The sequence below is a fragment of the Schistocerca nitens genome, chromosome 2 (genome assembly GCF_023898315.1).
Source record: "Schistocerca nitens isolate TAMUIC-IGC-003100 chromosome 2, iqSchNite1.1, whole genome shotgun sequence".
NCBI lineage: Eukaryota > Metazoa > Arthropoda > Insecta > Orthoptera > Acrididae > Schistocerca > Schistocerca nitens.
Genome location: NC_064615.1, coordinates 57,461,779 through 57,486,886, shown reverse-complemented (window position 1 = coordinate 57,486,886; position 25,108 = coordinate 57,461,779). Strand labels below are relative to the sequence as shown.

At 40.5% G+C, this 25,108-nt stretch overlaps 1 protein-coding gene across 6 annotated transcripts in view; it reads right to left on the bottom strand.

The window, feature by feature from the left end:
- The window catches only part of LOC126235716 (protein ECT2), a 236,580-nt gene that overhangs the window by 70,020 nt on the left and 141,452 nt on the right, over positions 1 to 25,108 (bottom strand). For all 6 annotated transcript variants that reach the window (XM_049944486.1, XM_049944485.1, XM_049944482.1 and 3 more), the window contains 2 exons: positions 12,243 to 12,431; positions 6,365 to 6,572 (listed from right to left, as the gene is read on the bottom strand). In XM_049944486.1, coding sequence (XP_049800443.1) covers positions 6,365 to 6,572; positions 12,243 to 12,431 — 397 coding nt within the window. The remainder of the gene's footprint in view (positions 1 to 6,364; positions 6,573 to 12,242; positions 12,432 to 25,108) is intronic.

Below are 25,108 nucleotides of genomic sequence, written 5' to 3'. Positions count from 1 at the left end.
CCCAATTTGAAGAAATGGCTGGCGGGACAAAGATTTTATTCAAATGAGGAGGTGATGGCAGCAACTAATAGATATTTTGCAGACTTGGATAATTCCTATTATTCGGAAGGGATCAACAAATTAGAACAGCATTGGACGAAGTGTGTAAGTCTGAAAGGAGACTGTCGGAAAAAAAAAGGTTAACCACAAACATGTAAGTAGTTTTTATTTTTGCACGGACTTTTCAAATGCCCCTCGTACATAGGGACCTGAAATGTAGTATCTGTTTTAGGTAAGTTGTGAAGCAGCAGCATTGCTGAAGTTGGCAACATCATAAATGAGGTAGTTCAGGCCCAATCTCTACCTGTATCTTATGCAGCCATAGTTCAAAATACTACACATAAAGCTATCATGTTATAGCCTCTGTGATTTCATATAATACCAACTTTAGCTGGCAGATAAATGTATGTGTTCTTTATTCTAAGATGTTAAGTCTCACGGGTGAGACCAATGTCGCAGTATGTGGTATGTACCTTAGAGAGACCATTCAACTCCCCACTGTTTGAAATAGGACTGAAGTGTAACTTAAAAGCGCACCAATTTGTCACTGTGTTCATGCACAGGTGTGTTCTTTATTTTGTAAACACACCCTTATGCACATACTGTTTCCAAATTGGGCTTCACCAGATAAATGAAAATTGGTTACATTTTCAATATTTATATGCAGATAAAATAGTTCATCTGAATACCATTTGCTATGAAATAACATTTATTACATACATTCATATTATTACATTTTGAGGCTCACATTGCACCTATATTCACTTTTATCGGAAATGTGAAGTTTTCATGTCTCTGATAATACCTCACATTAGGTTCTAAAATTATGTTTCTTACATATATGTTATGTATTTAGTCACACACGCAATGAATCACTGTCACCATTGATATCTCCAGACAGACTGAAATATGCTAACGTTAGACACCTGTAGAAGATAGGTAGTAAGACAAATAGTAACAATTATAAAACACTCTCACTACTTACACAGCCTGTCAAAAAAGTTCAAAGACTGATTATGTTCTTGGTGCATAATTGACATCAGTGCAAGCTATGGTGGCACCTAGAACTAACAACTGCAAGCAACATATGTGTGTTCGACCAGTCAGTTGAGAGAATGCAGTGTTAAGCAGTGAACATGTAGCTATTGTGTGTCAACACTGATGAGTTGCCAACTCAAAGTGGAGCAGCCAGTAGTGATTCAATACGCATTTCACTTGGTAAAATTGTTACAGGGACATCTGAGTAAATCACAAAGGAGCAACCGGCAGTGATTCAATTACATGTTTTACTCAGTAAAATTGCTACAGGGACATTGTGTGTATGAACAAGACTTACAGCGATAGTTGTTTAAGTTGCGCATGAGTGTTTGGTTGGTTTGAATGTTAAACGAGGACAGGTCTGGCTTGTGGACAACGAGAAATCATCCAAAATGAACATTGGAAAAACGTGTTTTGCTTTGAAAACCACCACCATCTTTCATGCGGAAGTAATGATGAAGATCTGAAGTGTTAAAGACATTCTCCAGAATGTTTTGGAGGAAAGAAAAGTCTGTGGAAAGCTTGTCTATACATTTTGACTATTGAATGAAAACAAAACATGGATGTGGCCTGAGGCTTGATTGAAATGATTTCCGTGGACACTTATCTCCCCCCCCCCCCCAAATACAAACAAATAATAATAATAATAACAACAATATATATCATCATGTTTGACAAGATTGATTGATTGAGACAGGTTATGGGACCAAACGGCGAGGCATTAGTCCCGCGATTCCGAGGTTAGTCACAGAAGAAAGGGAGTCTGCTAAAAGTGGACAGATCCAGTCTGAGTCAAATTATAAAATAATGAACATTAAACATTCACAGTAAAAGGCATAAAAGGTGACACGAAATCTAAAAATGGGAAAAAAAGGGGGTGGTCATTGGATCACAGACCAAGAAGACTGGAAAAGAAGTCCCAACCTGCCCTTGCTCCAAGACTAAAGTAGAAACTTAGTTGCGGAGACAAAAACCATTTTCATAAAGGAAACTGAGGACTGGTTCAACCACCTGTGAATCGTCTGCTAATATTAAATTTAAGCAATCACGAAGAATATATTTAGCACAAAGGGCCGAAAGAAGGGGACATTCCATCAATACGTGGAATACTGTCAGTCTGGCTCCACAGCCGCATTGTGGGGGTGGGTTGTTACATAGGAGGAAACAATGGGTGAGGTAGGTATGACCAATGAGTAAACAGCATAAAACAATGGACTCTTTCCAAGAGGAGAGGAAGGAAGAGCGCCAAACTGCAATAGTCTCCTTCATTGTGCGGAGTTTATTACTATGAGTGGTAGAGCTCCGGATGGCATTCCACTTTTGGGGAAAGAGAAATCTGACATAGATCCGCACATATGCAGCTGGAATATTGAGAAGAAAGGGGGTTAAGTATCTGTTTCTCTAGCCAAATGGTCAGCCAGTTCATTCTCCGGGACCCCCACATGACTTGGGACCCAGAGGAGGACAACCGAACAGGCGACACATCCAAGGGCAGAGAGGAGGTCACGGATAGAGACCAAAGGGTGCTGAGGGTAGCATCGGTTGATAGCCTGCAAGCTGCTCATTGCGTTGGAACAAATTAAAACACTGTGGAGGGAGGCCTGAGAAACAAACAGGTTGACCCTGCGAATGGCTAGAAGCTCTGCTGTGAACACACTACATGATCCCGTCAATAAATGGTGTTCGAAGCCAGTAGGAGACGTGAAAGCGTATCCCACCTTACTGATGTCTTAGAACCATCAGTGAAAGATGGTGGTGGCACCCTGGAACTATGCAAGGATGGCACATAGAAGATGCCAGAAAACCGTACAAGCGACAGTGATCATAGGACTCTGGAAATGATCGGTCCTAATCCGTGGTATGGGCACCATCCATGGTGGGGTATGGGACGAAAGACACGAGGTGCAGGCCTGAGTGGAGATGGAGATCCCAACAGAGAGAAGTGAGACACTTGCCAACGGGTGTTACGAGGGAGACATCCCTCATAGGCAAAGAGCACAGGGTACACGGGTTGCTCAGGGAACTGGCGAATGGCGACTGTGTACGAAATGAGGAGTTGGCTTCATCTTATGTGAAGAGGGGGAATCCCCACTTCTGAGAGGAAACTATCAATGGGACTAGTGCGAATGGCACCAATAGCCAGACGCACCCCACAATGGTGGACAGGGTCAAGCAGTTTCAAAGTGGAAGGAGCTGCTTAGCCATGAACCTGCTACCACAATCTAGTCTGGACGAGATCAGACCATGGTAAAGATGGAGTGGGGTGGAATGGTCTGGACCCAAAGATGTGTGGCCCAGGAGACGGAGAGCATTAAGCTTCCGCATACATGTAGTCTTAGGAGGCGAATGCTTCTGCATACACGTAGTTTTAGCTGGCGAATGTGGGGCAGCCGTGTCACCTTGTTATCAAAAATAAGGCCCAAGAAACGGGACTGTGCTACAACATTGAGGAGCTGGTCACCTAAATAAAGTTATGGATAAGAGTACTGTAGGTCGACGACAAAAATGCATAACCCACATTTTGGAGGGAGAAAAATGGAAGCCACGGGAGGCCTGTCAGATGGTGCCTTGGCGCCGGTGCTCAGCAGATGCTACCGAGTGGGAGCTGCACCAGAAGCAAAAATCATCGACGCACAACGCCGGGGTAACCAGAGGCCCAACAGAGGTCACAAGTCCATAGATGGCAATGGGGAAGAGTGATGGATGACAAGACTATGTAGAATGGGTCTCTGTGATTTGTGCAGATCAAAGGAGGTGTGAATAACAAAATTGAAAGTTAAGATAACACTGTCTTTTTTACGTACAGTAACTGTAAATTTCCACCACTACTTGGGATCAGTTGCACAAGAGGCTTCAGAAGGTTCGTTCAGAACACTTGAGTAGGAGGGATTTCTTCTTGCGCACGACAATGCACCTGCTCACACGGCTACAGTAGTTGTGCAGTTTTTAACAAAAAACCAAGTGCCTGTTCTCGACCACCTCCATCATGCCATGGTGACATTCAAGTTGAGTAACATACCAACACGAGGACTTTCAGTATGACTGTGCTGTACATTATACTCAAGTGGAGGGAAGGAGGGGGACTATAAAGAAAACCTGAAACATTAAACACATCATCTTAATTTTTCTCTATTTTTTATCAATCCAATCTCTAAATGTTTTGAACCAAGGGGATATGTCATCCTTGAAAGTAGTGGATAAAACTGTGTGTGCAAGAGCTCTAACACACCTCTCTCAAAATAAAGAGTTTATTCACAAATTTTTCAATTCGCAATTCAGATTACGCAAAATTTAAATGACAAAATATAGTGAACTGGTATTTTCTGTGACCCATCCGAAGTATTTGCGCAGTTCATAGTATTCTCGTAGAAAAGTTCATATTATTTTATCCGAGATGCTGTTGGTAACTAGTTTTCATCATATGTAACTAAAAGGATGCAGTGTAGCATTAAGAAACCCTTGGAGTGTACACAATTCACATTCATTTTCAGAATGGGGAACAGTCACTGCAGGTGTGCCACATGGATCAATATTGGGTCCACTGCTGCTGTTCTATCTAAATGATCTTCCAACATACAACCAAGGAATAGAAACAGATATCTCTGCTGACAATCCAAGTATTATAATCAAGCCTAATGGAGTAACTTAAACAATCTAAAATATAAATATTTTTTTGAAAACTAATAACTGGTTCTCTGCAAATGGATTTTTACTGAATTCAGGTACAACTAAATACATGCATTTGAGTACTGTGCAAGGCCTGCCCACACCATTAGAAATATGCGTGAGAGTAAATCAATTACACTATATTTTCAAAAATTTATTATTTTCATTATTCTTCACATAGGAATTTCTGAGTTTGGAATTCTATGATGTGCAGATTATGTGTAAAAGTACTTTGAATAATAATCAATAAAAATAAAAAAGCAGTGAAATCTAAACTACACTTTATTTGTAGTTCTATCAATACTACAAGTTATAAACTCTTGGTGCTCCTGGAAATTCCGTCATTACTGTTGTCCCTATTCATTCCAAGTCACTGTACAACATCAAGTATATGAGAAATGCACATAAAAACATGCTATGACTGTTGTCATTGGAATATAAGACCAACAGACTTTGGCAACAATGATAGATCATATTTAAAACCAAATATCCTCAATATTATGACTATTGTTAAATTGAAACATGAAACTGTGAGAACTTTGGCGGAGCATTTTTCCAACCACCAATCATCTGAATGACAGAGCGGTACCCTATCTATGACGATCAAATTGGTATAACATGAAACATGATCCATCCGGTCAGGCTGTGGCTAAGCCATGTTTCCGCAATATCCTTTCTTTCAGGAGTGCTAGTTTTGTAAGGTTCGCAGGAGAGCTTCTGTAAAGTTTGGAAGGTAGGAGACGAGGTATTGGCAGAAGTAAAGCTGTGAGGATGGGGCGTGAGTCGTGCTTGGGTAGCTCAGTTGGTAGAGCACTTGCCCGCGAAAGGCAAAGGTCCCGAGTTCGAGTCTCGGTCTGGCACACAGTTTTAATCTGTCAGGAAGTTTCAATGTACTTTGTTGTCAGATCTGCCACAAATCAACTGCCTATCCTGCTTCACACATCAGGCAAGACATCTAACCTCCTGTACTGGTTCTGTGATGAGGCATGGAAATTCAATGTTGTCATCTTCTCATGGTTTCGCTGTCCTTCAACTGCTTTCCATAGATGCTCATGACACTAGCATATGAACAGTCCACCAGCTTCACGATTCTCAGATGCAAATTCCTGAGCATTGGGCCATTACAATATGCCCTCTTTCAAAGTCGGTCATGCCAGGGAATTCCCCCACTTGCGGTTCATATGATCACTAGAATTACTCTCCACTCATCTGTTCTGCTTATATACATTTCTTACCACATGATGTGACTGGAACACCACAAGGTGGTATTCATTTTGCAGTGAGCAGTACTTCTAATATTTTGGCTCTGTATACATCATACGGAAAGTTCTGACAGAGTGTAAATAATAGTTTACGAATGAAAGTAACAACTAACCAAATAGGGGGAGCATTGAATTGCTTACAGGCACACAAAAAATAAAGAAAAGATTGCTATCTTTTGGACGAATCCTTGTCTGTGCTACAATGCACATGCCCCCCCCCCCCTTCACACACACACACACACACACACACACACACAGCGAGAGAGAAAGAGAGAGAGAGAGAGAGAGAGAGAGAGAGAGAGAGAGAGAGAGAAAAGACAATAAACGTTGCAGTGTATCAAGTAGTTCCTTTGAAATACCATTCAGAAGCAGACTGATGCTCGGGAGCCTCTGTACTGGTCGAATTAACAATTCCTGAAGACTTTGGCGGCCACATTCTGGCTTTGTTTGACATATCTTCAGAAATGCATGGAAACGTGGTTTTGTTTGATCACACATTACCAGCATTTCTTTGGTGTTCTCGAAGAAGTTTACGAATGGCGGATATGCTTTGACTAGATCTGGTACCTGAAAAATGGAACAAAGTTCACAAAAAAATCAGCCATGAAAAATTGACACAATTTTTGCAAAATTTTGTCTGTGTGTGTGTGTGTGTGTGTGTGTGTGTGTGTTGGGGGATGATAATGATAAACAAACAAACAAACGTAAGGGCACTCTACGGCCCTCCCCTATCTAAAACCTATCTCTGAGGGAATACGCACCTTCTCTTTAACTCAATCACTTGTCTTCATTTAAGTGATACGGATTTGTGTTTGTTAAAAGATTTTGTTTGGGCCCTCCAAAGCAACAGACAAATTTGTTACTAAATCCTTCTCTTACCTGGCATACAGCACACTGTACACAGATAACACTTGGCTAGTGTATCAAAACCAACAGCTAAATTTGCACAGTATTTCCTACTGCGTTAAAAATTGTTTGGGGGGGGGGGGGGGGGGGGGGGGAATAAAACTCTTACAAACAGTGGAGGCAAACAATTATCAAAAGACATACATTCAGGGCAAATTCTCTTGCTCCTTTCTCCCCTCACTCTTTCCACCTGATATAACCCTCCCCCCAATCCATCTGCATTGCCAGCTCAATACAGATGCACCTCTAGTATTCAGCGAGTTATTTACCTTTATTCCATAAATTACTTACACATTACGAGAAATTTTAATCACAAGATTTAAGAAGAATCATCTTATTACAGCAGCAAAAGCACAATGCTTGCTACAACTCATTTAAACCCAAGACTGGGAATTCTGTTTCATCAACTATTTCAGGTGTTAGCCTTAAAAAAAGAAAGGAAATAAAAGACATGAAGAACAAAATCTTAACAAAAGGAAGTGAATGTGTACATCGCAAAACTGCTAAGTGGATCTCTAAACAAGTTGAGATAGGTAAAGATCTATTTACAAGGCAACAGCAGATAGACAGATTGGCAAGAACATTAGTATTTGACATTTTTATTACCCGTACCCCCTAAAATTTCTATATCTAACCTGCACGCTGTGTTCTTGCGTATCCTCATTCCTGAGATTACAGATGACACTAGTGTAATTTCACCAATCTTTTTGATATTGTTTGAACAAACATAAAATTAAAACCTAGTTCAGACAACTTCTGCAGTATTTACAGCTCTTACTTCTAATGTAGAAATCATAGTATCTTTGTTTAGTTGTGTGAATGTACAAAAGACTCATTACTGAGTACAAGGTAACAAGGTACGGCTATAGAGCTGCTTGTGGGAGCATGCTGGGACATGGTGGGGACAGGATAGAGCTGCTATGATCCATGATTGTGGTTCGTGCAGGTCAAGACAAACATGGGGACTGCTTTGTTGTGGTTCTAAGTGACAGTTGCGGTACACACAGGCATGTGCTTTGTGCTTGATGAACGCACGAGTCCCACAAATTACATCTCTCACTTGCTTGTGTAGAATTTGTCACTCACCGCAACCATCAGCTCTGACAACTCACAACAAGTGGAATCAAAATTCACTAAATAACTCACTACGATCCCATGTAACACTCAAATTGCATGTAATATTCACAGCAGAGCACTACTGAACACTCACTGGTTGCTACAAAACGTGACTTACTTGCGCATAACCGGCCAACTGTAGGTTCAGCCAGGAGGTTTGACCAGGGTGTGTGTGTCCAGACGGCAAAAGGTGTGAAGCAGTCACTTCAGTGAAACTGATTTGTTGGGCAGCATATTCAGCTATTGGGCAGTACAGCTGTCTCTTGGCCACAGTGTCAGTGGCTGCTCATGCAGATAAGCGGCTTGTTGGTTTCTAAGCCCTTTTAGAACACAGCACAGTGGTTGCAGTTTAGTTTGTCGACCACATAACTGGTTTAACAGGTAGCCCTGTCTTTGATGGGACAGGTGACACTTGGGAGGTGGAAGACCGGTCCCATACATCCCGGGGCCTCTATCGAACCTCACAAATGCACCTAGCAGGCCTAACCTGTCAGCACCACTTTATTGCATGCTCCCACAATCAGCAGTACACCCTCCTCCACTGCCCTCCCCATCCCAGCTTCCTCCTCAACCCCACCACCCAGACTGCTGTCTGGCCTCGGTGGCCAGAGATAATGCTCTCTCTCTCTCTCTCTCTCTCTCTCTCTCTCTGTGTGTGTGTGTGTGTGTGTGTGTGTGTGTGTGTGTGTGACCGGGGGGTAGGGGGGGGGGTGCACACCTGTGTTTGTTTTAATACTTCTGAATATGCAGAACAGGAAATGCACAATTGACATTTATTATGTGTTTGTTTCTATCATTTCAATGTTCGTACATTTTTCTTCATTATCAGCAATACAGAAGTCATATATAAATTAGGTGGACCACTATTTTGTCAGACAGCCCAAAATACAGATTTTTCCATCAATTCAAAATTGTCATGTTCTCCAAAGAAAACTATGGTAAAAATTTTTTGAGTGACCTAAGTTTTCTCTCTGTCATTACACACACACACACACACACACACACACACACACAAAGAATTGGAGAATGTAACTGGCAGTAAGCATACCGGACTGCATAAGATGCACTCTACACTATATAAACTACTGGAATCTGTGGGTGCTTGTGGTTTCAAACTGTAAAGCAGTAACACAAATTTTATGGTGCTTGCAAGGCGTGTTCATGTTCCAATTAATGGCACAAGTTTAAGAGAAAGATTTAATTTGTATTGCATACAATGAGATGTTCAACAGATTTCTGTAATATTCACTGCAATGGACATGCTGAAATCGTAAAACTGTCTGAAAGACCATAATCTGATCCTGGACATCTGTACTTTTGCAGGCCAAGTTCTCCAACTCAAAAATTCAATCTCGTGGAAGAACTAAAAAATGGCAGTGTTTCGTACAAATAAAGAGAAAGTAGCTGGAAGTTAAATGCCTATGCTGACTTGTGAGGTGAAGTAACTGTTAGGGAACCTTGCTGCAATAAAGATCCAGTGGCTGACTGGCCAATTTTCTACCTTCTGCGTTTGCTTTTTTTCCCTTTTCACCATTGCAATCTATTCCTTCATATTGTTACTTGTTTCATGTTGGGAAAAATTAAGAAATCCTTGGCTCTGAAAGCAATTATTTTTTTAAAATTTCTGTTTAAGCTTAGTTTCTGCTTCTACTTGGTAAAAGATTTTATTTTATTTTATTTATATAAATTTTATTGCGTTTGTTGGACCACTTTAGTCAATCTTATAAACACAATTTTTCAGTTTCTTGTTGGTCAAGTACTACTACGTCCCCAGATCTCAACTTTCTTTTTTCGTCTGAAATTACCTATCCTATTGTTTGTTCACTGATACTGATTTGTAACCTGGCCTGTTTGTCTTCAAGTTCCTCGCCTTTGTTTTATAAACCTTCTAATCTAATTTGTAGTTCCCTCATATCTTTCTCAATTTTCATAATCCATCACATACTGCTCAAACTGTTCCATAATTTCTCTGTAATTCTGTTGATGATTTTTTCCCCCTTGTGTCCTGATCAGATGACCAAAGAACTAAGTGTGTTTTTTCCTTATCACGATCATAACTAGTTCTATTTCCTTGCACAACTGATCCATTAGAAGCTAGCATTGTCCATTTTTTATGCATCTTTTGATTACTTATCTTCCTTTCTTGAGTTTTCTTCTTTTTTGTGTAGTGTTTCAGTTAACATAAATTCTGTCTCGTAAGAGTTCCGGGTATATGTGTGCATCCGCACAGGAGGAGGAGGTCATGGCCGGTATTGCCAGAACTATATACTTATATGGATATGGTGTCTGTTCAACATCTCCATATAAGTTTATAGTTCTGGAAATACGAGCCATGACCTCCTCCTCCTCCTCCTCCTGTGCAGATGCACACGTATTCTCCGAACTTTTGCGGGACTTAGTAAGAATGTCTTCCACGAGTAATGAGTGTGTTGGGGCATGCGAGAGAGAGTGTCCCTGCCGTCACACTATCCTCTGTGCCCTCGGTCGCTCAGATGGATAGAGCATCTTCCGTGTAAGCAGGAGATCCCAGGTTCGAGTCCCGGTAAGGACACACATTTTCACCTGTCCCCGTTGATATATATCAATGCCCTTCAGCAGCTGAAGGTATTAATATAATTCTAATTTAATTCTTCAGTGTTGGGTGTTTGTGTGTTTAGGACTGGTCTTTATTGGGATTTCAATGTTGAATTTTTAAAGTTTCTGAGGCTCTTCATACTTCAAAACTTACTGATTGCTTTTGTCACAATTTCAACCTTCTCTTTGTTATTATGTGTCATTTTCCCTGCTTCATTTTTCAGCATTAACTGTGAGGGCTGTCTTTTTATAGTTGTTTTCCAAATGTTTTTTAACTGTTTCTGGAATTGGTATTGTGGTAGTTTTCTTCTACTGAGTTGATCACATTTCATATTGTCTCTTGACTCACCAGATAGTTTGAGTGGATTTTTTCTGGTATGTTTTAAGTTGGTGGATGACATTGTCTTCTGTTTTGTGGGTCTGAAATTTTAGCTGTGCCTGGTGTCTTTCTTCATGAACTGTCACATTCTGAGTCCACATCTTATATGAGGATTTAAGAGAGCAACATTTTCAGCTTCTTGTTTGATACTTAGTATAATTTCTTCTAAACTGTACATAAATTTTACGAGTTCTATGATTTCTTGATAATTATTATTTCTAATTAATTAATGTAAGTCATAATTCCTCATTTATTCGTTGGTTTTCAGTTTATTCTTCTTTCTGGTGTGAATTTAGTTATGATTTTGGCTTTGGAGTGGTCTGAACTGGTGTTTATTCCTCTTAGTACCTTAATACTGCAAAATTCTCTGTGAAAAGATTTGACAATGTTTACGTGGCCCAGCTGCACTTTTTTCCTTACTCAGTCAAGATGTTCTCAAGTTTTAAGCTTGCTTTGTCTTATTTTGAAGTATGTTGATGTGAAGATGATGCTATGCTGTCTGCAAAAGTTCCTTGGTCTGCCCTATTGGTACCTTTCTGTAGAGACCATTTATGGATTTTTTATATATATACACTGTCTAACTGAACATTTAACTTGATTCCTAGGTTATCAAAATAATGACTACAAACATTAAGAATAGAATTTCTAAAAACAGAATTTTGTTAACATTAAACATAAATTTAAATGGTAGGAAGTCTTTTGTGAAGGTTTTAAGGTTTTAGTCTGGGGTGTAGCCTTATGAGGAAGTGAATCGTAGGCAGTAAACATTTCAGACAAGAAGAGAACAGAACATTTCAAAACGTGTTGCTATACAAGATTGCTGAAGATTAGATATGTGGATCAAATAACTGATGAGGAGAAATTGAATAAAACTGGGGAAAAAAGGAATTTATGGCACAACATGACAAGGAGAAATGATCAGCTGTTAGAATACTCCGAGGCATCAACAAACTGTGAATTTGGTAATGGAGGGAAGTGTGGAGGATTAAATATGTAAAGGGGACAAAGGCTTAAATACAGTAACCAGATTCAAATGGATTTAGGTTGCAATAGTTATGCAGAGGTGAAGAAGCTTGCATAATATACACTAGCATGGAGATCTGCATCATACTGGTTTTCAGGCTGAAGAAAACAGAAAACAACAACAACAACAACAACAACATTTAATAACAGGTCCAGCTACTCTTTTCCATGTCACACATGACAGCCATGTTCAAAAACATCAAAAATTTACAAGATTTTTTGCAGTCATTGTCACTTACGTATTTCAGAAATATTTTTCCAATGCTGATTTCCTCTTTCCAACTGGCTGCAGCTGAGCGTAGTTCTTCCAACATTTGTTTGTGTACTTCATAGATAGGAGGAAGGTTTCCAAAAATTATTTTTAATTCAGTGTTATTCAACAGTGCACCACCCTGTTCCGATACATCCTCCAATGGGCTCTTGAACAGCTGCCAAAAAGAGATGCACAGTTATTAAACACAATACAAAACAGACTCAACCTGCAATATACACCTGATTAGGCATAAGATTTGTGTATAATTCTCTCACACCCACATAAACTGTCACTAATACAGCAAAAACAATGTAAAATCTGGGCAGTCTGGCCTCACTGGGATGAGTGAGTGATCTCAGTTGGGTTGGATAGTGAGGGTATAAAAGAGGTGAGGGGCGGGAAAGGGGATGGATACCAATTTGCCAGCGGTCTTTCACATGGACAGACAGCTTGTTAGTGGTAATGCCCACAGACTGCCACACAGTGGTTGCAGCAAAATAGGCTGCATTCACGTATGGCCCTGCCTTTCATGGTGCAGGAAATTCCTAGAATGGGTGGTGCCACCTACAATGGACTTTCTCTGATAGACAACATCCAGCAATCTACTCTTAAATGTGCCTGTCTGCCACTCAATGCCGTCCTTATTTTTTCTGGTGCATAGTAATCGATCTACAGTTACAGAACTATTCTATAATCCATAATTATGTATCTGACACTATTTCTATACCATTCCACTCTCTAACAGTGTGTGGGAAAAACAAACACTTCAATCTTTCTGTGCAAGCTCTGATTTCACCTATTTTATTATAATGAGCATTTCTCCCTATGTAGATGGGTGTCAACAAAATATTTCATTCGGAAGAGAACACTGGAGAGTGAAATTTCGTGAAGAGGTCTCGCCACAACAAAAGACATCTTTGTTTTAATGATTGCCACCACAATTATCACATCTGTGACACACACTCCCTATTTTACGATAATAAAAATTGAGCTGACCCTCTTTGAACGTTTTTGATGTGGTCTGTCAATCCTATCTGGCATGAATTGCATAGTGCACAGCAATAATCTAGCACATGACAGACACACAAGAATAGTGTAGGCAGTGAACAATACAAGGAAAAGACAGATTGCTACTTACTGTAAAGATAACACATTAAGTTGCACAAAAGCGAAACAAAAGACACTTACACACACTCATTTACACTGGCAAGCACACGGCTACTATCTCCAGAAGCTTGGACTGGAATGCAGCTAATGTGTAAGTGCCTTTTCATTGTGCCTGTCTGCAACTTAAAGGGTCACCTTTACAGTACGTGGCACTCTATCTTTTCCTTATATTGTTGTCCAAAATAATATTCAGAGAAAGCATTTGGTACATTTCAGACAATATTTAATCCTACAAACAACTCTGAACACATAATTTTGCCAACAAATCAAGGGTAGATGGAAGTCACCACCAAGTATAATTGTATGAGTGGAGTACTTATTTGAAATGAGACTCAAGTCTTCAAGCTTTCAGCAACTGTATCATCTGAATCAGAAAGTTGGTAAAACGAACCAGTTCTTAATTTATTCTGGTTGTCAAGTATAACCTCTACCCATACTGCCTCACAGGAACTATCTACTTCAATTTTGCTACAAGACAGGCTACATCTAACAGCAACAAACACACCACCATCAACTGCACTTAATTTATGCTTTCTGAACACTGCCAGGTCCTCTGTAAAAATTTCAGCTGAACTACTCTGGTTTTAGCCAGCTTACAGTACCCAAAACAATTTGTGCTCCAGTGCTTTCTATTAGCACCTGGAGCTCTGGTTCTTTCCCAACACAGCTGTGACAGTTTACTACTACAATACCCATGGGTCGTATGTCAATTCTTGTCCCATGTTTGATCTGCACCCTTTGAAACTAAAACCCTTTTCGTTCTTCTCCAAGACCCTCTAACCTAAAAGAACTGCCTAGTGCTCTACGCACAGCCCTCCACTACCCGTGTAGTCGATCCCTGATCTATTAAGCCCAATGATCCACCACATTATGGTGCAAGACGAAGAATCTGCAGCCTACATGGTTGTCAAACTGTCTGAGCCTCTGATTCAAACCCTCCATTCGATTCTGTACCAAAGGTCTGCAACTAGTTCTGTCAATGATGTTACAGATTAAGTAATTTTTTGCTGCGGGTAACCGTAAGTGAAGTAATCAATATTTCTAAAGTAAACCACTTTTACAGGAACGCGACCTGTTTCAACTGATCTAAAAGCTGCCATTATGTACGTAAGGGGGTGATTACAGCTGTGGTATTATTACTGGGACAGGTATCTGTTTTACTATTACAATGTCAATTGTAGGTTTCCTATCTTGTAGCTATACACCCGAAGATTTGACTTGAAACCATGAAACCAGTCTTGTTCATGTAAAATTTTATATACAGCTGAAAGGAGTAATTTCAGAAACCTGGATGCTACAAATGGCTAGCTCTGCCTCCATCTCGTGATCACGACTGGCAGTCTTTGCCAATTCAGCTACACTACGTGATTAAAAGTATTCCAGCACCTGGCTTGAAATGACTTACAAGTTCATGGCACCCTCCATTGGTAATGCTGGAATTCAATAGGGTCTTGGCCCACCCTTAGCCTTGATGAGCGCTTCCACATTTGCAGGCATACGTTCAATCAGGTGCTGGAAGGTTTCTTGTGGAATGGCAGCACATCCTCCACGGACTGCTGCACTGAGGAGAGGTATTGAGGTCGGTCAGTGAGGTCTGGCACAAAGTCGGCGTTCCAAATATCCCAAAGGTGTTCTATAGGAAAAGGTCAGGACTCTGGGCAGGGTAGGCCAGTCCATTACAAGGATATTATTGTCGTGTAACCACTCTGCCACAGGCCGTGCATTATGAACAGTTGCTCAATTGTGTTGAAAGATGCAATTGCCAGCCCCGAATTGCTCTTCAACTGTGGGAAGCAAGAAGGTGCTTAAAACATCAATGTAGGCCTGTGCTGTGATAACACAACGTTCTTTCACTGTTCAATCGCCCTATTTTACGCTCCTTACACCAAGTGAGGTGTTGTTCAGCATTCACTGGTGTGATGTGTGGTTTATGAGCAGCCGCTCGAGCATGAAATCCAAGTTTTCTCACCTCCCGCCTAACTGTCATAGTACTTGCAGTGGATCCTGATGCAGTTTGGAATTCCTGTGTGATGGTCTTCAACTGTCGGCAGTCTCTGCCAGTCAACAGATAACGTCGGCCTGTAAGTTTTTGTGCTGTACATGTCCCTTCAGCGTTTCCACTTCACTATCACATTGGAAACAGTGGACCTAGGGATGTTTAGGAACCTGGAAATCTCACGTACAGATGTATGAAGCAAGCAACACCCAATCACCTGACCACGTTCGAAGTCCGTGAGTTCTGCGGAGCGCCCCATTCTGCTCTCTCCCGATGTTTAATGACTACTGAGGTCACTGATATGGAGTACCTGGCAGTAGGTGGTGGGTGGCACACTGCACCTTATATGAAAAAACATATTTTTTGGGGGTTTCCAGATACTTTTGATGACATAGTGTGGCTGACTGAAACCAGAGAGAATCTCTTCTGAATCAAAGTGGCACACATAACTAGTACACACATGAGCCATCACTTGCAGCTGGCTGCACACTGTGCTCTTTGTGGCATCTAGAAGGATCTGTTTCACATCTTGGATGACTCACCCCAGTATGCACACTTTGTCCATGCAATTTAAGGATGTTGCTGATGGGCATCATTTTGGGGGACCTCTCCTCGGTAACCATGTCCTTAATGGGGCCCATTATGTGCATAATTTTGGAGCTCCCAATTACTAATAATCTCACCCTCTATAATTGCTCAGATCTTGCAGGCTGAGAGGCTTCCTCTAAAATGAGACAAGCGGCTGCATCTGATTCAGAATTTTTATCAGCCACAGATAGCACCTTAAACCTGTTTATAGGTAAACAGAGGGATTGGGGGGGGGGGGGGGGGGGAGGGGGGTGGGTTGTAGTGTAAAGACTGGAATCTTGCTTTTAACATTTAGAAACGTAAAATTCTGCAAACTGAAAAAAAGCTCAGTAATCTATGACCATAAAATCAATGAGTCACTGTTGGAATCACCCACTTCATACAAATGTCTGGATGATGCACTTTGTAGGGATACGAAACCACATAGGCTCAGTTGCAGGTAAAGCAAATGGTATGCTTCAGTTTATTGGTAGAATACTTGGGAAAGTAATCAGTCTACTAAGGAGATTGATTACAAATCACTTATGCGACCCATTGTAGAATATTGCTAAACTGTGTGGGACCCATACCGCATAGGACTAACAGGAGATATGGAATATGTACACAGGAGAGGAGAGGAGGCAGCATGAATGGTCACAGGTTTGTTTGACCCATGGGAGAGTGTCAGAGAGATCCTGAAGAAACTAAACTGGAAGGCTCTTGAAGATAGACAAAGTATCCGGAGAAAGCCTACTTACAGTGTTTCAAGAACTGGCATTAAATGATTATTCTAAAAATACACAAATCCCTACTTATCGCCCATGTACGGGTTGTGAGGAAACGGTTAGATTAATTACTGCATGCATGCAAACTTACTGTTGTCCATAGGTGAATGGAACGGGAAGAAACTCAAATATTTGTTACAGTGAGGTCTCAACTTCTGACATCCACTTTATAGTGGTTTTTAGAGTCCAGATGTAGATGTAGATATCAGAACACTTTGCCTAGGAAGCTCACAAACACGCAAGAAATTTAAGAATGAAACTAATAACCACACAAGTAACCGAAAACACTTCACTCCCGTTTGGAGTTCGTAGCTCATTGTTATTCCATCAGTAATACAGATGTTTTCCAAAAATTAACCCAATGTATTCTACAACACAGACACATGGCATCTCTGTGGGCTCTTATACACACCATTGCCACCCAGGCGGTGAGCACATAGTAGAGAGCTGTGAGTGTGTGTATCTGGGAACAGTGAGGCCATAACCAACAATTAAGGTATAGATTAAAACAAAAAGTACACTTTCATTCAAATATATTTACATATGCATTACCACACAAAACTTTTTGTTGTGTGATATGTTTTTAAACTCTTTAGGATGGACTATTTCCATCACCATTTCTCTTAAATTGTTTACAAATGAATCACTGTCATCAACAAAATCATTGTCTCACTTATTTTCACCTACACATTCCTCTAAAAAAACTACAATCTCTTCCCTAGTAACGACTGTGCATGATGATCTTTTGTGCCTACTAAATTGAATGTATTAATTACAACCTTTTTCTCCATACAACTGCTACAGTTTTCAACACCAAGTTAACACAGGCATCAACAGATGACAGTACTATGCAGGACTGATGCCTATACAGTCATATTTGAGAACGTAGCATATGAGAGCTACAAAACATTATGTCCAATTAGGCTTGACGTTGGAGTTGAAAACAAGGTGCAGTGTGGAGCACCGCTCACCACTGGAATGGGAAGGGTAATTTCAATATTTGTGTATTAATTTGTAATACAACTGAAGACATTACTACTTTTGTCAAATAGAATAACTGGGTACCTGTAAATTTGTTTACCTGGGATAGTCTTACCTAACACAAAATTCACTGAATTAACTGGCAGCGATATTTCTGTAAGCAGTGTACATACAAGAGTTAAATATGAAGAGTAAACCTCACCATGTCATATGCAAAGACGTAGCAATATCAATACGTCCGTGATAAGATTTAAAAAAATTCCTGTCCCTCCTACAGATACATGTTTCTACAGTGTCAAGATCTCAGCGAAGGTACTTCACCTGAAGCACCAAGGATGAAGTTGCATTTCAAAATGCATATTGGGTGGCAAAATAAATATTTGTAGAACAGAAGACTGATTTTGAAAGAGAGAGAATGGCTGCTAGTCCTTACTTTAAGGAGCCGAAATTGCAGTAATGCTTGTAGGAGCACACATAATAGAAAAAACTATCCTAGCTTTCAGAATTATTAGTTCCTCCCTCAAGGAGGAAAGAGGGACAAGTCAGTAATGAAAACAGATGTCTGCAAAGGGGTACAAGAGAGAGCACCTGCTCCTGCCCCCCTAGAATCTGGAGTACAAAGTTTTTATTATATACTCAGGGGACAACCATCAATTATCTATTATCTGGGATATAATAAGGTTTTTGGCATCACCGATAAAATTTAGTTCTTATAGTATGATGCCTCTTGAAACTGATCAATTTATTTGTATCAAAAGTGGAAATTTTAGTATCTTTACCCTCCTTGGAAAAATTTCAGAGTGAGTATGAAGTGAAAACAAATGCGTCTACGACTAGTACTGGAATTTCAGCTCCTGAAGGTAAGAACAGGCAAGCCAGTCTGGTTATTCAGTAACTTTATAGTTTCCTCAAGCGAAATTTTCTTTTGATACAGCAGACCATGTTTTCATTTAACTTTCCAAAGTTTGCTACGCTCAGGTTTTTCGTCTATCAACTTTGCACAAGAACATATGCAGTGGAAAAACATTTGGGGACAAGTTACTTGGTGTATGAATATTAACAAAGGATTTCAGTTAAGTAACAAATGAGAAATTGATTCTGAATAGGGCATAACCGTAAGGGTCTACATGTAGAGTGAGTTTGCATGAATCGTGCAAAATGGTTCAAATGGCTCTGAGCACTATGGGACTCAACTGCTGTGGTCATCAGTCCCCTAGAACTTAGAACTACTTAAACCTAACTAACCTAAGGACATCACACACATCCATGCCCCAGGCAGGATTCGAACCTGCGACCGTAGCAGTCGCACGGTTCCGGACTGCGTGCCTAGAACCGCGAGACCACCGCGGCCGGCTGAATTGTGCAAGCCCAATTCAATAACAGTTCTGCAAGTTCAAAACTTAAAGTGACCAATAATCTAACACTATTCTTTTAGGACTAAAAGAGAGGGACCACTGAACAACAAAGACATTAGTGACAACTACTCTGGGGATTTTCACTGCAAAATCAGTACAGAAAAAAAAGGACACACTGCCTCCCAGAGACAACTGAACAGTTCCTTACATTATTGTGCTGCCGCTAAAGAATAAAAACATGTAACATTTGTTTGCAGTGGTGCAATAAATGTAGTGCTTGCTCTGCATGGCAGTGGGAGGTTGCATGGAGTGTTCTTTATTGATGCATACAATGGGTAGTGGAGTGACTCTGTGTGTGTGTGTGTGTGTGTGTGTGTGTGTGTGTGTGTGTGTGTGAGAACCTGACAGAAACTTGACGAACAGTACTTATCCACACATTCTGTGGAGTGAGAGTAGTTAAACAGAGGTGGTATGATGTCCTGTGACAGTCTTCTCTGGTTTTCATTCATACTACTGTATTAACTTGGATGAATAATGAAACAGACGTGTTTTCATAAACACCTCAAACGTCAGTATCTTTCCTATAGTGTACCAACCACTTGCAATTATGCATCCACTGCATCAGCATGATAGTTCTCCCATAGCGACAACAAATAAAGAGTGCTGTGTTAATTTAATACGAATTATCATCATGACAAGCAATCAGTTATATTATGCGTATGAAATTCGGGTAAAATGGTGACAGAGACCAGTATTGCCCACTCATTTTATGTTTCCTCTATTCCATGCTAACAAGCTATTAATGACATTTCCTTTGTGAGGGACCACAGTCATACAGAATTTTTTGAAAGAAATTTCCACAATTTGATTGTTAATTATTCATTTATTGTACACAATCATGATTTTGGCTTTGTAGCCATTTTTAAGGGCATGTTGAAACTTAAAATATGTTTGACATGTCCGTAACAAATAACCATTGAAAATACATTATTTCTGGTCTTACAGACCAGTTGTCATGTTAAAGATATGAGTATATCTAAAAACAAATATGATGAGACTTACCAAACAAAAGCGCTGGCAGGTCGATAGACACACAAACAAACACAAACATACACACAAAATTCAAGCTTTCACAACAAATGGTTGCTTCGTCAGGAAAGAGGGGAAGGAGAGGGAAAGACGAAAGGATGTGGGTTTTAAGGGAGAGGGTAAGGAGTCATTCCAATCCCGGGAGCGGAAAGACTTACCTTAGGGGGAAAAAAGGACAGGTATACACTCGCACGCGCGCGCACACACACACACACACACACACACACACACACATCCATCCGCATATACACAGACACAAGCAGACATATGTATGTGTGTATGTGTATATGCGGATGGATATGTGTGTGTGTGTGTGTGTGTGTGCGCGCGCGCGAGTGTATACCTGTCCTTTATTCCCCCTAAGGTAAGTCTTTCCGCTCCCGGGATTGGAATGACTCCTTACCCTCTCCCTTAAAACCCACATCCTTTCGTCTTTCCCTCTTTCCTGATGAAGCAACCGTTTGTTGCGAAAGCTTGAATTTTGTGTGTATGTTTGTGTTTGTTTGTGCGTCTATCGACCTACCAGCACTTTTGTTTGGAAAGACTCATCATCTTTGTTTTTAGATATATTTTTCCCACGTGGGATGTTTCCCTCTATTATATTCATATCATTAATTTGAAGATATGAGTACATATACAAGATACAAAACAGAGCTGACATACTGCACCGTGTGATATCATTAACATACAGTGTGGCATATTTAACAGTTTATATATTCCTGTGACCTGCATTTATTATTTCTGTTCATCAACTGTTATCGGCATATGTCAGATGATGAAAAGAAGTGATGAATGCAGGTCACAGGACTATATTAGCTGTTAAAAACTGTTAAATACACCACACTCTCTTACTGATATTGCATGGTGCACAATGTCAGCTATATTTTGTATCTTGGTTACGTACTCGTATCCTGTAATATGACAACTGATCTGGGAAACCAGAAATGTGTATTTATGACAATGACACGTCAGACATATTTTTAAAATTTCAACTTGCACTTGAGAATGGCTACAAAGCCAAAATCATCACTGTGTACAATAAATAAAACAGTTAACAGTCAAATAGCAGGAATTTCTTTAAAAAAGCAACAAGTTATGGTTTTTACTCCCCACCTACAAGACCTTACATCAATATGCAGGCATTCTCTGTTTCCTTTTATGACAAAGGGACGTTAAACTCCACTGTTCCTTACTTCTAGAAACTGCACGATTCCTACTGCCTCGACAATGAGACATTCTCAACTTGACTTTTGTTGGGGGAAGAATGCAACTGCGATGGTAAGCTCTGAGAATGGATGCAGCCCTTGGCCAAAATACAGTAGAATGTGGCTTACAATGTTAACCAGGAACATAAATAATAAGATGTTGAAAGGAATAAGCTGTACTGTGGTAAAAAGAATAATATGTCTTTGGCGGACAACATTTGGCGGGGAGGGGGGTTTAGTCTTCAGGTCTTTCATATCATATCATATATCGTGGAAGAAGGAACGGGTTGTGAATTTTATAGTCTGCCTCGAAGAAAATACAGAAAGTCATTTAAAAAGACTGTTTTATTTTGAATAAAATTAGTTGCATGGTGTAATTATGGTCTGTTATCAGTGGTAGTTTCTGAAATTCACTAGCTGTAATGTTACTGCAGTCATAATTTGAATAGTGATAAAAGTCAGTCAGATAACTGAAAATGATATTGTGGCAGCGCATAGCCTTTTATCTTCATTGACAGGAGCTTCCCCCACACTGCAAATCTGTGACAAAAGGAATATTTTAATTCCAGGAAGAATTGTTTCACTGGCAATATGTTTCTCTTCTTGCAGCAGATAAAGTAGCTCAGGGCAAAGTAAATAGTACTATTAGAGAGACGACACTCTAGTGATTATTTATTTCTCACATCAGAATCATTCATACATCAATTAGCTATACGGGTACATGTGTCTAATAATTAATCCTTTTGCTGTACTTTAGACATATTTGACCCGTTTATAAACCACCTTAATGAAACGATCATGTTGTATTACAGGCAAGGCGACCCCATCTGTGGTGTTCTGCCCGCTAGTGTAAGTCTTTATTTGACGCTACTTAGGTGACATGCATGTTAATGACGAAGAGAACAGCACAACACGCAGTCCCTGAGCAGATAAAATCTGCAACCCAGCTGGGAATCGAACACCCCCTTCCCCCGCCACATGGCTGTGAGCCCTGCTGACTGCTGAGCTATGGAGGCAGATAATCTCCTTAATAATTGGACAAAAATTGAAGTAGATTAACCTGCAGGACCTCTATCTAATGCAAGGGGATCTGTTTTCTTTAATTTCGTAGTACCTGGCGGCAATACTTACTACAATTATCACAAATTGTTGGTGATTACTGCTTCAAGTGTGCATACATATGTATTCACTTACACTGCGCATTTTATTGTCTCTGCTTTATCTTAAAGGTTTGGAACAATATTTAGGTAAGTTTCTCTTTAACTTTGGACCATTTCTTTGGAAAGCAACTTCAATTAACCAGTGAAAAGGCTCATTTACATTCCTTGGGGCAATGCTGTTCCAACATACCACAATTGCAGCTTATGTACTTGCATCTGAATATCTTCTTATGATATGTAATATTATACACACTAATCAAGCACTGGGAACAGAAGTTTACTATCAGCTTGTAGTACATTGGCTGCTCAGACAAGTCCCACCAGCTTCTCTCAGGGCAGCCAACTCACAGTTTATAAAAGAAACGAATGTGTAATAAGGTTGCAGAAGTTACACAAAAGTTCATGGTGAGGTGCTAGAAGGGGCAGGTACTAGTGAAGTCTCATCACTCATTCTTGTTAATAATACTGGCAATCACTAGGTATAACACCACATGCACACATAAAAGGGAGATAGAGAACCTTGCACTAGTTTAATTTCAAATCATCTTTTAGGTCATGTACTCCAGAAAAATAGAATTCATTGTTACTGATTAAAGTGTTGTGCTGACAGACAGACAGAAAAAGTCACATCAGAGTCAAATGATGAGGTACTCTAATGCCTTCCAGATTTATCAGAATTTAAATGGGCTGGACCTTACCAACCAAGACAGTTCACTGGTTATGTTAATAATGTACTTGGTCATGTGCTTTTGTTTAGCATCAGTGAAAATGGTGAGATGCCAAAGTCATTTGACATTTTTTGTTCGAAGATGGGCCTAAAATAAAAGCCTTGGCGCATTATCTACCAATTCCTGAAAGTATTCGATATGCAGAACAAACTGGAAATGCTTTCAGCATAAATGAACCTGGTAATGGGATACCATATTTTACCTACACTTAGAAGCTACTGGGCAAGTGAGCCCGCTTTGGGTGTTTTTATATAGTTAAGATTATGACACCACAACCATTTGTAGACTTACAATTGTAAATATGTACATTTATCACACACTACAGATCAATCAGTAAAGAAAGATTACACAAACAAAGTGAGACCTGGAATTGAAGAACCACCTGCACAATTCAGAAAAGCTGGTGCTGCTGGAAAGGATCCATATGGCACAGGCTGTGAAGCAGTTATTAAAATGAAGTATGTCATTTTTGGCAGCGTGCTCAGCAACAAGGTGGTCCATTTGTTTCTTGGTCACAGTTTGTTGGTGGCTATTCATGCTGACAGACAGCTTACTGGCTGTCACGCTCGCATAGAATGCAGCAGAGTTATTCAGGCTTAGCTTTTAGATCATAACTGCTTTCATAGGTAGCCCTGCCTTTGAAGGGATAGGTGATGTTTGTGACTGGACTGGAGTAGTTGGTGGCGGGAAGGATGTATGGGACAGGTCTTGCATCTACGTATATTACAGGGGTATGAACCATGGGTTAAAGGGTGGGAGCAGGGATTGTGTAGGGATGGATGAGTATATTGTGTAGATTCGGAGGACGGTGGAATACCACTGTGGGAGGGGTCAGAAGGATAGTGGGCAGAACATTTCTCATTTTACGGCACGAGATTTGTTTTTGTACAAGGTTGGGAGGATAATTACATTCTGTTAAGGCTTCAGTGAAACCCTTGGCATATTTTTGAGGGGGACTGCTTATCACTGCCGATGCGATGACCCTGGGTGGCTAGGGTGTATGGAAGGGACTTCTTGGCAAGAAAAGGGTGTCAGCTGTCGCAGTGGAGGTACTGCTGGTGGTTAGTAGGTACTGATGTAGCCATTTTTGAGGTGGAGGTCAACGTTTAGGAAGGTGGCTTGTTGTGTTGAGTAGGACCAGGTGACGGAAATGAGGGAGTAGTAGTTGAGGTTCTGGAGAAATGTGGGTAGGGTGTCCTCACCCTCAATCCAGATCACAAAGACATCATCAATGAAGCTAAAACAGATGAGGGGTTTAGGATTCTGGGTGTTTAGGAAGGATTTCTCTAGATAGCCCATTAACATGTTGGCATAGGATGGTGCCATGCGGGTACCCATAGCCGTACCCGATTTGTTTGTAGGTAATGCCTTCAAAGGAAAAGTAATTGTGGGTGAGGATATAGTTGGTCATAGCAACTAGAAAGTAGGTTGTTGGTTTGGAATCTGTCAGGTATTGGAAAAGGTAACGTTCAATAGCGGTAAGGCCATGGGCATTAGGGATGTTAGTGTACATGGAGGCTGCATCAATAGTGACGAGCAGGGTACCATATGGTAAAGGGGCAGGAACTGTGGAGAGTCAGTGGAGGAAATGGTTGGTATCTTTCATATAGGAGGGTAGGTTCTGGGTAATAGGCTGAAGGTGTTGGTCTACGAGGGCAGACATTCTCTCAGTGGGGGCAAAGTAAGTGGGCACACTGGAGTGTCGTGAGTGGTTGGGTTTATGGACTTTAGGAAGCATGTAGAAGCTAGGAGTGCAGGGAGTGGTAGGGGCGAGTAGAGAGATGGCCTCGAGGTAGAGGTTCTGGGATGGGCCTAAAGA